Source organism: Dipodomys ordii, unplaced genomic scaffold (genome assembly GCF_000151885.1).
Source record: "Dipodomys ordii isolate 6190 unplaced genomic scaffold, Dord_2.0 Scaffold98, whole genome shotgun sequence".
Lineage (NCBI taxonomy): Eukaryota > Metazoa > Chordata > Mammalia > Rodentia > Heteromyidae > Dipodomys > Dipodomys ordii.
This window is the reverse complement of record NW_012267314.1, coordinates 3175530-3190744: the sequence shown is the minus strand read 5'-3', so window position 1 is coordinate 3190744 and position 15215 is coordinate 3175530. Positions and strand designations below refer to the sequence as shown.

General features: G+C 40.3%; 1 protein-coding gene across 1 annotated transcript in view; it reads right to left on the bottom strand.

The window, feature by feature from the left end:
• Syne1 (spectrin repeat containing, nuclear envelope 1) overlaps nt 1-14551 on the bottom strand; it is a 388103-nt gene extending 373552 nt beyond the window's left edge. The window contains exon 1 of the mRNA XM_013026970.1: nt 14505-14551. Within this exon, the coding sequence (XP_012882424.1) occupies nt 14505-14520 (16 nt within the window). The 5' untranslated portion in view covers nt 14521-14551. The remainder of the gene's footprint in view (nt 1-14504) is intronic.
• Nucleotides 14552-15215: the final 664 nt, after the last annotated feature.

Here is a 15215-nt window from a genome sequence, read left to right as displayed (position 1 = left end):
GGAAGCAATTGGGGTTACTGGAGGGAAATGTTCCTTTTAATGGCTCTTTATTTCGCAAAGAAAAAAAAAGATATAATCTGAAAAGTTCTCAGCAGTTCAGAAAATGAATGTGTGCGTCTAAAGTTTAAAAGCTCTTAATTAAGTACAGCTTCAGTAAGAAAAAAAATAACAATCTACTAAGGAACTCAACTTGCAGTGAGGGTAGGAACAAATAGCTTCTATCTTTTCTTGATGGAATTCATGCTACGATGTTTTCCCCCCATGCCTTCAGTCTGGCTTAAAGTTGTAAGCTTACAACCAGATAATTTGGAAAGATCACCTTCCAAATGTAGGAAAACAGAAAGAACTGGAAATGAGAATATATTGTTGCGCCGAGCTTGTCTGAAGCAAGAACCCTTGTTCACTCAAGTGAGCATAGGGTATATGAAAATGATATCACATCCAGCTAGGAAGCAGACGTTCATATCAAAAGCACAAATAAGAGGTTCAGCAGAGTTAGATGCCTGAAAACATGAAGACAAGAATTCATTGATTGTCTTGAGATAGCGTTTACAGATGCTGATGACATGAACCTAATCAATTGTCGACCTAGCACAGGCTTAAGTTAATTAAAGTGAGGTTGGCTTGTCTGGGCATGCATCCACAACCATGGGTAAATGAATACATTTTAGATAAAACAAGAGCAAAGAAGCAAAGGTTGAGTATGGTCATCAATGCAACAGACACGTTTGGTAGGGAAAAGGAAGCAAACGGAAGACCACACGGTGTAGGGTTCAGAAGACGAGGAAGCTGAGCAGGAAGAGAAGAGAGCAAACTGCCTCACTTTCACATGGGAAAAAGACAGCAGGAGAAGGGGCTGAATAGCGATGGGAATAAAGCGGAATTCATAATTGTGACTAAAACTTGAGGCCTTCATTAATGTGATCCACATCTGTGTCCATATGCAAAGATGGAACAGTAAAACTTGGTAAGATCGGTTTGGGAAAGGGAGAGGAGGATGAGGATGGAGGGAAGGAGGGATTCTGCCCAAGGTACAATGTATGCACGTACAGACATGTTAAAATGAAATCCTCAATGCTAATAAAAACGTAAAAAATATAAACACTTAGCTAAAAATGTTTTTTTTTTCTTGGAGCGATATGTGTTCGTTAGGGTAATGTGTCATTTTCAGAGTAAATGAAATAAGCAGAGAATGCAATTCAAAGAGAACATATTTTCCCCAAACCAAAGTTCAAACGTTAAGTTCAGGAAAATAATCCATTGGTCATTCCTAAATGTCTTAGCCAAGGACCAAGAGCTGCCTTTCCCCAGGCAAAGGCAGAGCAGGTTGGCACCAACAACCTGTGGTATAAATACACCAGCAGACACAAGGTGGGGAAGGAAGTGAGCAGCCTTCCCCTCCGTGCCCACAGTCTGTGGCCTGGCAGGACAGGCCGCGAAGGAGAAGCCAGTGTGTCATCCACAACCCCGAGGCCATCTGGAGTGCGGCCGGTCCCAGAGCTCATTGGCAGTTCTGTCAGAACCCGGCCTAGTTCCTAAAACCTGGCAGAAGAGCTGAAGTGAGTTCGGGCCAGCACTCAAGCCAAGAAAGCACATCAGTGGCCAGAGAGACTTGCAGGGGGGCTGCCAGGCGGGAGACCAGGAGGGAACCCACCCACCACAGCAATTTTCCTAGAGCCACATGGTGTTACAATCTCACCAACTCCACCAAGTCCCAAGGATCGGAACACAGGGGTCAGATCCCTTAGCTTGAAGTGGATCTGGAATCTGGGGTGTGATCACTGCATATGGATTACAGGAAAGGGAAGTCTTTGGATGCCCATGGTGATTAAGGTTATAAACAAAGATCAATCACACAGACACGAAGAAATCATCAGAAAAAGGTTTCCAAAGAAAAAGTCTGTTTCATCAATAGGTAGGGCAATAGTTAATACTGACTAGCTCAAGCAACAAACAAGGAGTAATCAGAAACTATCGAGAAATTGTTCTGCTTTTTTCAATACTGGGGTTTAAACCCAAGGCCTTTAACTTACCAGATAGATGCTCTACCTCTCCAGTAATACCTCCAATCCCCTTTTTTATTTTTTCTACACGGTCTCTCTTTTCCCAGGCTGGACTCTACTACAATTCTCTTTTATATGCTTTCCATATTGCTGGGATGAAAGGGTTGAAAGAGGTCTTGCCTAATTCTGAGAGAGAGACTTGCTGTATCGCTCAATCTTGTCTCAAACGAACACAGGTTTAAATGATCATCCAGATTGCTGAGGAGTAACAACAGGCAAGTACTATGATGCCCAGCTTCAAAGATTTATAAATATTTTGTGAAGATTTTTTTGTGGCATGCTAGAACTTATGGCCTGGGTACTGTTGAGGTATGTGTGTGTGTGTGTGTGTGTGTGTGTGTGTGTATGTGTGTATAATTTTATTTATATAATTATATTTATTTATTTATTTTGCTCAAGGCTGGCACTACTTGAGCCACAGCTCCACTTCTGGCTTTTTGGTGGTTAAATGGAGATAAGGGTCTCACAGACTTTCCTGCCCAGGCTGACTTTAAACCTTACTCAGATCTCAGCCTCCTGAGTAACTAGGATTACAGAAGTGAGCCATCAGCATCCTGTAGTAATGACCATTTATCACTCTATCATTCTAAAATTGTGTTATCTCATCTTCAAAATAAAAACAAATTATGAACTATGTTTCATGTTGTCATGAAATCATTTTTTTATTTAATTAATACAAGAAACTAAAGCTCCAAAATATATCAGGAATGGCATTCCTTCTGTGTGTTTGCTTGTCCATTACGATGGGATTAGAAATTCCTATTTTTGTAAAGGGATCATTTTATCATGCTATATGTTCACAGAAAACATTTATAAAAATCAAGCAAAAGTTGTTAAAGAGTGCTATTTGTGGAAACACATTTCTAGTTTGGTTTATTCCTGCATTATAATCATTTGCTATTAGGTTAATAGATTATGTATAGATGCCCACCTACAATCACTATATCAAAGCATTACAATATCAGAATACAAAAGAGAGCTCAAGATATCTCCTGAGAACCACAAATTTGGCAATGCTTTCTAAACGCAATGTCTTCACACCTACAGACCAGCAAGTGCTTGAGCAATGCACTCTTCAGGGATATTTCACAGCCTCCTGACCCAGGTGAAGTCAAGAGACAGATATTTTCAACACATCTTCTTATTTGCATCACATCACATGTGAACCTGACTCCAGTGATACCAATTGCAGAGACAGAGAAATTAAATGGATGTAATTAGTATGGCACATCCAGAAATAAGAGCAGTAATTGCTGGTTTCTCATGATTATTCAGTATGGTCTGAAAGTCTTTGGTGGGAAGTGGAACATTAAAACAATACTCAAAACAAATGTCAAGAAAGATACGAGCAAGGTTCAAGGTACTGAAGACCGTGAATTCATTTGGATGGCAAGGAATAAGTGACAAGTATGTAGGTTTCCAGGTGTCCATTTCATCCATGTGCTCAGGGCTGCTTCTGACCGGTGCCATAGGATGCTGAGATGAGAAAGAGCCTCCCGTCACCTCTCTTTTACACAAGACCGACTCACTACCCAATTCTTTTTGGGGGGGGAGGGGGGGTCCAGTTGTGGGGCCTGAACTCTGGGCCTGGGCACTGTCCCTCAGCTCTTCAGCTCAAGGCTAGCGCTCTACCACTTGAGCCACAGCGCCACTTCCGGCTTTTTTCTTTTTGCTTATGTGGTGCTGAGGAATCGAACACAGGGCCTCAAGCATGCAAGGCAAGTGCTCTACCACTGAGCCACCTTCCCAGCCCCTCACTACCCAATTCTTATTGACCTTCCTTTCTGAATTCTATCATTCCTCCAGAGACTCTGATGTTCCAGTCCACTGAGCTACTGGCAAGTCACGAACATTCGATAAAATGAAATAATCTCTGAGCATTTTCAGAAAAGTAAAGGAGACAAAATGTAGATTATTAATAGGCAATTAGTGTAATTCTTGGCAAAATGAACTCTAGGGCTCACAGAATGGAAGAATCAAACACAGCAAAAGCAAGCACAAACCACCACAAAACAAATCCTAAAAATATCTTCCTCTCAAGTCTTTGGACAAATCAACAAAATAAAAGAATCAACGGACAGAAGGGACATAAAATATCCTTTGAAGGCCGTTGGACACGTCTGAAGAAAAAGAAAGCAAACAAGGTGGAGTGATTGTATAATGCAAGGTGAAGGATTTTCACATGGGTGGAGACCTATGTTTACTAAACACAGGAGATTAATATCAGTAGAGGAAGGAATTGTTTGTTTTTAATCCAAGAGTTCATTGGGAACAATGAAAACAGAAGAACATAATGTTTCCACAGAAACTCACTTTAAAAGCAATCTACATCCAAAGAATTTATAGTCCTATGGATAATTTGATGTTCAATTAGCTTGGAGCAGATACTCAACTTTTTTTCCATTTCACTTATTTCCATTCATTTATTTGAGAACAAACCATTTGCCTGTCCTCAGAGGTATGTGTTGAGGGGGAGTGGGGTGTATACATTCTTCCAGAGTAACTTCTCCACTATTTAAAACAAATGAATGAATAATGATTGATTTGAAACTATGATTAATAATGGATTAAACTATGGAGTATCATTCAAACACAAGGAAATAGGTATTTGGATATTCAGGTGTATCAAAGCAAAATTTTTAGAAAGTTTAATATCCTCATCAGTTCCAAGAAAGAAGAAGTATAAACTTATACTACAGTATGGAAATGGAATTTAAGACAGGAATTTTAGAGTACTGACTTTTTGTCTGTTTATAGGTTTCTGTTGCTTTCAATTATACATGACGGGAACTCTGTACAAAGGCATCTGTGGTGCCATCTTGCCTCATACAGAGGGCAAACCAAGGCCCTGGGGCCAGCGCCCACACAGGAAGGATGGCCTAGCCACCAGCACAGAGAATGAATCTTGTCGCCCAGGCAAACATGGTGGAGTCAATTTAGTTTCCGAAGTCTTCGGTTCAGTACCAGGAGTCTTAGGTTCAGTACCACGGCAATCTTGAAGGAGAGGAAATTTCAGAGGACAAGGATTTCAGTAATCGGTACAAAACATGATATCACATCTTCACTGGTCTCTCCTTGAAACGAAGTCTTACAGATGCTTCACTGACCAATGAGCAAGGCAAAGAAAACTGTGTGGGAAGAATCTAGGAAAGTGCTTTCAAGGAGTACAAGGGGAGATCTATGAGGGGAGATGGCACACAAGGAAAGAAAGCAGGAGAGAGGTCACCGTCGCACGCAGGAATTCAAAGGGCCACCAGCAGGAGCACCAGTTGGGACAACTCTCAGCTCCTATCATAGTCCCAAAGCCCATAAGGAGAGATATTGATGAGGCCCAGGTTGGAGACATTTTCCCCTGAGGTTTCACTCCTGCATGGATAAGCTCTCCAGAAAGCCCAGAATCATACTGAAGAAATTCTCAAGGAACTGCTGTTCTCCAATTAACTTCCAACAGTCTTGCAAGTCCTTCTGGGCCACGCTCGGTCAGAGCCATTCTTCACTCGTTCAGCCATTAAACTTCAGCCATGTTTACTTGCTCCTACCCCTGATAACTACATTCAAAATACACACCGTCCTTCATGTGCTACACATGTAAACATTCACCACATAAAGCACAGTTGACCACAACCTCTTTAATCTCATTTCCATGGCTTTTAGACCTTCCTTCTCTCTTCTTCCCCCTTTTACCCCCCTACCCCAACCCCCGGATTGCTTAGAGCATCTAGCCTGATTTGCTAGACCTTCTTCCTTCTCCAATCCTTATAATGTTGAAAATTCCACTTCCCAGACTCCTTTCATTTCTACCTGTCCTGACTCTCCAAGTGATCCTGAAGACGCCACAGCTCTCAATACTACCACTGTCAGTGATTCTCTAGCTATTTCTTCTCTCTCCCTATCTACAGATACATCTACACAACTCCTTTCTGATACCTACCATGGTGTCCAAAATAAGTTCCTGCTTGGTTTGTTTGTTTTTTTTTCCCCTCATCTCTGTTTCCAACTACCTTCCCTTATTACAGAATAGAAAGTGACAATACCAGCTTTCATACATCACATCTAATGTATCACCCAATTATTTGGTCATTCTTTCAAAATACACACAGAATGTCATCTGCTCTCTACCCACCCATGCTGTTAAATGGCTGTCTTTGACATTAAAATTAGCCTTGCCCTTGGCTTCCCAGATTCTCCTATCAAACATAAATGTGATATTTCCATTGTAGTATATTTACTCAACAGATATTCATGAAGCACCCGCATGATGATATTCACTGTGCTAGATGGCACAAAGGGACCAGCTCCTGTTAACAAGATTCATATTCTCTGGCTGAGTGCATTAGGCACATACATGGAACATAATTCAAAGAAACCAAGGCATCCTTACCACAATGGAGTGATAAAGCACTAGAAAAATTTAAAGGAGGGGAGAAATCTTTTACATCCTATTGATGATAAAGCCTTCCCTGAGGATTTGTATGTAGGTCAGGCTTTGAAGATCAGTCAAATTTTAGGAAGACTGAATTAAGCTCATTAGTGAGGATGCTCTAGGGGCAGACAGAGAATCTTCAAAGCATAGCCACTGGTAATGTTGTCTGGTTAAAATACGGAGGTGTGGAGGGAAGCATAAAGATGGTGTTGGAATTAGAGAAGCCAAAAATTGGCTGAGACTTCAAATGAGAGGTCAAGGAAATAATTTTGCTACATAGGTTTAATGTTACTAACAAGATTAAAGTTGTATGCAAAAAAGAATTAATGTGGAGGCAATGTGATCTGTACTGATGGTTGAACTATTTGTAAGTTCTGGGACACTCTTACTTTTAGAGACCTGACACAAAATATATCAGGTGCTATTAAACAGACCCACACTCACTCATGCAAGATTCACTGGCACCTAGAAGTTTTGGATAAACTCTATTTGTATTTGACTCGCTGGCATATTTCTAGCATTTGTAAAGGCGTGTTATTTTTTCTTTAGCCCTTTCTTTTTTCTATTTGCTAGCCAATATTTTGTAGGTCAGTGAAGAGCCGTGGGGCCTTAGGCACTTTCTCCATGTAGCAGGATGAAACAGATCCACACACAGAAAGGCACGAATGCCAACGCCATGATTACAAGGACACATAAAAGTAATATGGACACACAAAAATATACCCCAAGCAGAGGAAGTGTGTTGAGAGCATTATACTCACAAAATCAACAAACACATCTGAGAGGCAATATAATCAGCCATCCAAACAAGGTATACGTTCTTAAAGAAATCTTTATGGTCAAAACCCACTTTCCATTAAAAACAAAGTTTAGATAATTTCTAAAGAGAGATAAGGTGAGATCCTCCAAAGTAAATGGTTTCTTTCTTTGCTTTTACATGTCTTGACTAATTCTATCTTAAGTTCATTATAGGATCATGATTTATTCATTTATTCATTAAATATTTATTTGACTATGATGTTCCAAAATACAGATAAATGACTCTTCTGCCATTTTAAATTTAAGATGCTGTCATACAACATTCATATAAAAAGAGTGAAAGAGGAGAGAGAGAAAACCCAAAGGAGAATTATCAGACTAAATATAATAACTAGGTTTTTAGAATGTTTTGTGGTTTTATAAGAAGTTCATTAGGTTATAGAAATAAAGCACTCTAAGCATTGTAAGATTTATAATTTTCACAAAAGGACAAACCTTTCTTTTCAAAAGCTATGCTTAAACCTAGTGACTAAATTGTGAGAAAATTGTATTTTCATGATTCATTTTCATATTATTCTACTTTTTAGTCAGTTGCTTTGTTAGATCGAGGCTTTCTTTTACAGTGCAAAAGTCTTAGGGAAAATAGTTTAAGCTACCCAGAAATGATTTTTATTACCCATTTATTTTTTCAAGAGGCCATGATTATCATGTAAATTTCATGGGTATATTTCCAATGGTGAAATGTTTCTCTCTTTTGCTCTCTTTGAAACAATTCACAAGGTTTAAATGCCAAACTTTAACAATGCAGAGAATGCTACTTTTGAAAAAAATTAAACTAGTCTCCATGGCACTTCAGCATGCTTATTAATTTTCTAGAATTTACCACTTGTTCTAAAAGATTGCATTGATGTCACCCAATCATAAAATAACCACTCCTAAAATAAAAATCAGCCTTAACCTATTCATCTAAAGATTCATAATGTCTAATATATAACCTTCGTGTAAAAAAAGTTGGTAAAAGTTAGTTGGCCAATAATGCAGTTTTCTCTGATATGTGGAGGTTAGACCTAAAATGTACTGGGATAGGCCAAATTACACAGGATTTTAGACACTCATAAATAGTGGAATCAAAAGAAGATACTCTTAGGAGAGAATTGCAAAGGTGCAATGCCTAAGCGCTTCTTCATATTTATATAAAATAATATACATACTGAACCAAACTCCAAGGTAGGGAAACAAAAGACTTTTTTCCTGATGATTCTGTCTTCTTTACCTTACATATGGAATATACATGTGTATATCTTCAGGAGGGTGGGGGGAGAACACAGAACTCAAGGAAAAAAAGTGAAAAAAAGTGCAGCAGTGGAACACACTGAACACTGATGAAGTGAATTATACAACTCGTGGGTGGAGATGGAAGAGAGGGCCTGGGAGAGAATGAGGGAACAGAAGACACTGTACGAAAGGAAATGTACTCATTATGACTAATGTAAATTTAATCCCTCTATACATCACCTCCATAATAAGAATAAAGTTTTTAAGGTCAGCTGATATTCTTCAGTTAATGCTACCCAAGAGCACTAGAGCTGGGTGCCAGTGGCTCACGCCTGTCATCCTAGCTACTCAGGAGACTGGGATCTGAGGATCACAGTTCAAGCCAGCCTAGGCAGGAAAGTCCATGAAACCCTACTCTCCAATAAACCACCAGAAAACCAGAAATGGCGCTGAGGCTCACATGCTCATCTTGAGTTGAAGAGCTGAGGGACAGCGCCCAGGCCCAGAGTTCAAGCCCCACAACTGACAAAAAAAAAAAAAGAGGGAGAACTAGAAAAAATACAAAGAACATTGAAAAGAGTCACTACTTTTTTTAAAAAAAACTGCAGACAGAATTGAGATATTTATTTTCTTAGATATGGCCTTACTTGAAAAATGACTCCATAAACTATCTGATATAGATGCATATACATATATACACACACACATACATATGTTATCCATTGAACATTTCAATGCCCAATATTATGCTGTTTTCCTGTATTTGCTTTTGAGCTTCTATTGAAATTGTGTAAAGTTACAGAAACATTCATTATTCTTAGCAGCAAATGAAACTCCGCATTGCAGTCTGGCTGCTCATTCATAATTCAGGATCCCAGCCTAAAACACTATGTTCAAACAAGCACAAATATTGGCACAGGTGAAATTCAGAACTGCTACAGTAGCAGCAAAATTATGTAGCAATCTGTGTGCCTGCTCTAGTCTCCCAGCCCTGGGAATCAAAATTTAAAGCAGAAAAAAAAAGTCCACAGTGATAGCTTTAGACAAAATAAGCCACATAGGAAAGCCAAGTTGCCATTAATAAAAGCTCCCTATTAGTTATTTATGGCTTTGAAAAGACAACAAAACCCGAGGGTCAGAAAAAAATTACAATAACATTCATTATTATCGAAACAGTCAAAGTGAAAAGAGATTCCAGAAGAATGTTCTTAGGGATTTGAATGTTGAATATATCGTCTGGCTCTATTTAAGCTAATAAGAATTCATGTTTCCTCAAATAATGTCCATCTGTCTTAATTATCTGGCTAATAAAGCCAGTCCTCCATTGATTTGGACCTTGGTCCCTTGTTTGGAGGCTCTGTAGCAGGTGAGCAGAGCATCTAGCCTCCCTTGATAGATGACCTGCCTTCTCTCCGTGGAAGGCGAGGCCCTCTGGCTGCACAGCATCTGGAAGGAAATGGAATGAGACAGCTTTCTGCATCAGCACTATTAACCCACCGGCCCATTTGTTAACTTCCACTTCCTGCCATCTCACTTCGCTTCCATCCATGTGGCAACCTGAAGCAATGCAGCTCTTCTATTTGGCCACCAACAGCCACCGAGTCACAGATACTTTCAGAGGTTTAAGGCTCAGCATTCTCACTTAGTCAGACATCCTTCTGATGTGGAGAAAGTTGAGTTGTTTTGTTAGATAATAAAACAACAAGTTTCACACCGCATAGAATGTATAATGCTATTAACATTCTCCCTCCCCCCCCCAATCCAGATGACTAGAAAATTGTACAAGAAAAGTTTTCATCAAGTGATCAGGCACTGCCTTCTCCTCTAAAGTCCTTCTCCTCATAGAATAATTCACCAGGTCAGAGCAGGTAGAGTTTGTAAGGCACTTTAAGTTTATTATCTCACTAAGCTGCGCGCCGCAATCCTGTCAGGGTCTCCACAGGTGCCGTTTATATTTAGCAACCGAGGTGCTTAGATGCACTGGTGTTATACTGAGTGCGGAATGGCCTGAACTGAGTGGGGAATGGGAATGTGGGCTCCAGACATTTTCAAGAAAAAAAAAATCACACTTCTCCATCTAGTAAACAACCAAACAGAACACTACAGACATATCAGAACCCTTCAGTCTCTTCTCACATTGTAAGTACAACTACCCAAGAGGCAGACATCAGGAGGATCACAGTTCCAAGGGAGCCCAGGCAAAAAAGTTGGTGAGAACCTCATGTCAATCAATATCCTGGCAGGTAATTATGACCACAGGCTTAAAAGACTCCAACAAAAAGCTCATAGATCTGACAAAAATTTTCAACACAATACAGGACATATAAAATCAGTAGCTTTTCTGATAACTATTCTTAGAAAGAACTCAAGAAACTATCCCATTCAAAAGAACCTCAAGAAAACATAAAACAGAAATAAATCTGATCAAGGAGGTAAAAGACCTCTACAGTGAAAATGATAAAACAAGGAAGAAAGAAACTGAAGAAGTACTAAAAGATAGACATCTTACATTCACTAATATTGCAAAAAAAAATAGTTAATTTGCTGAAAACAACCTACAGATTCAATGCAATCCCCACCAAAATTCTGATGGCAGGATTCACCATCCTAGATAAGCAATGGTAAAATCATGTACAGACACAGAAGACCCTAACTAGCCAAAACAATCCTGAACAATCACCAATGATACCTGATTTGAAATTATATGACAGAGCCACAGAAATAAAAGCAGCAGAGCCCTGGCACAAAAACAGACATGTAGACCAATGAAATAGAAGACCCAAAAATGAACCCATGCAGCTATAGCCATCTTATTCTTCACATAAGTGGCAAGAACAGACCCTGGAGGAAAGACATTATCATAACTAAATGGTGCTGAGAAAACTGAATATCCACATACAGAAAATGGAACTTAGAACCATGTCTTTTACCCTGAACAGAACTAAACTGTAAATGGATCAAAAGCAGCCAGACACTGATGGCTCATACCTGTAATCCCAGCTATTTAGGAGGCTGAGATCTGAGGATCACAGTTCAAAACCAGCCCTGGCAGAAAAATTCATGACATTTATCTCCAATGAACTGCTCAGAAAAAGTAAGGAAGTAGAGCTGTGGTTCAAGTGGTAGAGCACTAGCCTTAAGAAAAGAAGCTCAGGGACAGCGCCTAGGTCCTGACAAACAAACAAACAAAAATGAACAAAAGCCCTAAGATCTAAAACACTGAGACAGCCAGATTAAAATACAGGAAAAATATTTCAAGATATAGGTTTAGATGACTTTCTGGAAATAATAGCAAACTTTGGCAAAGGAGCCCATATCAAATTAAAAAGTTTCTGCACATAATGTGTACAGAAACAGTTCCAAGACTGAAGAGCCAGCCAAAATGATGGGAGAAAACTCTTGCCAATGTTTATCTGACTGGAAATTAATATCTAAAATACATAACTCTCAAATTGAACAACAAAAGACAAAGCAATACACAACAGTATTAGACAGGTCTAAAAAGACAGCAAGTATGCACCTAAGAAATACATGATTAATGTTCAACAATTTAGCTGTCAGGGAAATATAAATCAAAATGAACTTGAGATTCCATTTCACTCCAGTCAGAATGACTTTCATCCAGAAAACAAACAACAACAAATGTTAGCAAGGATGTAGGGAGAGAGATTTATTTTGTGTTCTAACCATACCCCTCCTGGGTACAAGTATATACCCAAAGAAATCTACCACCTAAAATAGAGATATTTGCACATTGCTTATCCACAATAAATTATCCAGAATAACCAAATGATGGTATCAATCTAGGGACACATCAACAAACAAAGAGATAAAGAAATTACAGTGTAGGGCTGGGAAGGTGGCTCAGTGTTAGAGCGCTTGCCTTGCATGCCTGAGGCCCTGGGTTTGATTCCTCAGCACCACATAAACAAAAAGAAAAAAACCCGGAAGTGGCGCTGTGTCTCAAGTGGTAGAGTGCTAGCCTTGAGCTGAAGAGCTTAGGGACAGCGCCCAGGCCCAGAGTTCAGGCCCCACGATTGGACCCCCCCCCAAAAAAAGAAATTACAGTGTATATTGTGCACAGTTGCATGTTATTCTACCACAAAGATGAACAAAGTTATGTCATTTGCAAGGAAACAAATAGAAGATACAACTCAACAAGAGAATTACCACATTTTTTTTCTCATATATGGAACCTACCTCATTTTTTTTTCTTTTTTGTAAGATATGGAAAAAGAAGACATGAGAGAAAGAAGAAAGGACACCAGCATGAAATAGGATGAGGACAAGAGAGAGAAACTGGACAAATGCAATATATGCATGCATAAAAAGGTCATGGTGTGCTGGGTGCTGGTGGCTCACGCCTGTAATCCTAGCTACTCAGGAGGCTGAGATCTGAGGATCTCAGTTCAAAGCCAGCCTGGGCAGGAAAGTCTGTGAGACTTTTATCTCCAATCAACCACCAGAAAACCAGAAGTGGCACTATGGCTCAAATAGTAGAGTGCGAGCCTTCAACTGAAGAGCTGAGGGACAGCGCCCAGAGTTCAAGCCCCATGACCAGAAAAAGAAAATATCATGATGCCACAGTTCATTTTGCATAATTAACCTATACTAAATGCATTTCCTGTATTCTTCTGTAATCACTCTCCACCCATTTCCCCAAGCTACCTATGGTTTGCTTTCTGTCCCTAGAGATTCATTTTAATTTCCTAGGAATGTTACAGAAACAGACTCATACAATAAAAAAATGGACTCATGTCTATAAAATAGTCATCATTGTCTTATTTTCCCATCTTATTTCAAGAATGATTCACTGAAATTTACCACCACACACGCTGTAGGCAAATAAGGTGTGATCACAGCAGATCAAGATGATAACTGGACACAAAACCACAGCGACCACTTGCTGGAGATGACAAACATGTCTCACTATTTTAAGCTCTCCAGGAAAACATCTGAGTGAAAGCACCCTTGATTGGGAAAGCCTATATCCTCATGCGTATATTCTAAGCACTGGAGAAGGGTCATCGGGGCAACATCTTTCTATGTACATAATCGTATCTATAGCAGATGGTTATTTCAGAATTCAAGCGCCATACATATGTGACTCCAGGCCTTCATATAGCAGGCGGCTCCATCTCCCTGTTAATTGCCTCCTAGATGACACGTTAATGAAAGAGTACCAGTTAGGGCTGTGGTCCATTAACCATTCATGCCACATCCTTGCCTCTCTCAGAGGCTCTTCTGCCTCATTTTGCTAATAAATAAAATACAATATAATTCTAGCTATTGGAGGGCATCCAGTTGAGGAAGGCCTTCTGAAATCACTTTGTTTTTTGTTGTTATTGGTCGTGGGGCTTGAACTCTGGGCCTGGGCGCTGTCCCTGAACTCTTCCGCTCAAGGCAAGTGCTCTACCACTTGAGCCACAGCACCACTTCCAGTTCTTTGAGTGCTTTGTGGGAGATAAAAGTCTCACAGCTTTCCTGCCAGGGCTGGCTTTCAACCGCAATCCTCAGATCTCAGCCTCCTAAGCAGCTAGGATGACAGGTGTGAGCCATCAGTGCCCAGCTCTGAATTTACTTTGATGACCCAGTCAAATGTCTGTCCAGGAGGGCCACTCTAACCCTGTCAGGACACTGTTAGTGCTGTTGCGTCTCATGGCCATCACCGAAGGCCAGAACCATGACATTTGCCAGCAACCCTGCATCCCCAAGTGGACAGCGGATGCTTAGCCCGATGTTCCTAACACAGATTCAAAACCACGAAGCGCTCCCCGTTTGTCTTTCTACTTAACCCAGGGAAGCCAGCAGGGACTTACTGGGGAGCCAAAGCACAAGCCATCCCATCTAGCCTTTTGTCCTCTTTGCTACAGTTTCATGAAACTGAAAACTAAACTTCCAAGGCAATGACACGTACTCTGAGTCAACCTGGTGCTTGAACCTTCAGAGGGGTGTAAAGCCCAGCTGCCAGGTCGGCTCCTTACCTTGAAGCCTCTGCATCACGTTGGCGATGTCCCGGGGGGACCTTGAGGTGGCTCTGGAGGTCGCCATGCTTCTTCATGGAGCCAGAAACCAACACCAAGAGAAGTCCGCTGGGCCAGTGCAGGTTTACACCACTCCCGAAACCATGGGTGGACTTTCTAGATCTGCCCAGATACAGTGAACCTCAGGCACTTGCAGAGGTCAGCGAGGAAACAGCACTCCCGAGGACTGACCTGCTTCCTTCCTCTTCTGAGATAGTCTTCTTACCCAGAAACCTGAAAACCAGAGGAAGTAAGAAACAAAAACAGCACAATTATAAAAGTGATCTAGCTGGGGTCCTACGGTACCAAAAGGATACATAGTTCTGCTCCATCTGATTCACTATGGAGAACAAGAGCTAATGCTGAAAACATAAAGCACTATGCAAACGCAAGGAGCTCTGACCGTCGTTGACAAGTTACAGAAATCAAATGTAAAAGGTCATTTCAAGGAGAAAATACTCATTTTATCCCACTCCACATTTCTCATACCACAAAAAAAATTATTTATCCAGGGCTTACATTCAAAACACTGAGTTGTATTTCTTAATTCTAAGAGATTCACTTATCTTTGCTTATTTTAGCTGTTTTGCAAACACATTTTCTGTGTTTTTGTATGCTTTCCAGAATGAGATCATACCTTAGCTCCTAGTAACAAGTTGGTCAGTTAAAAGA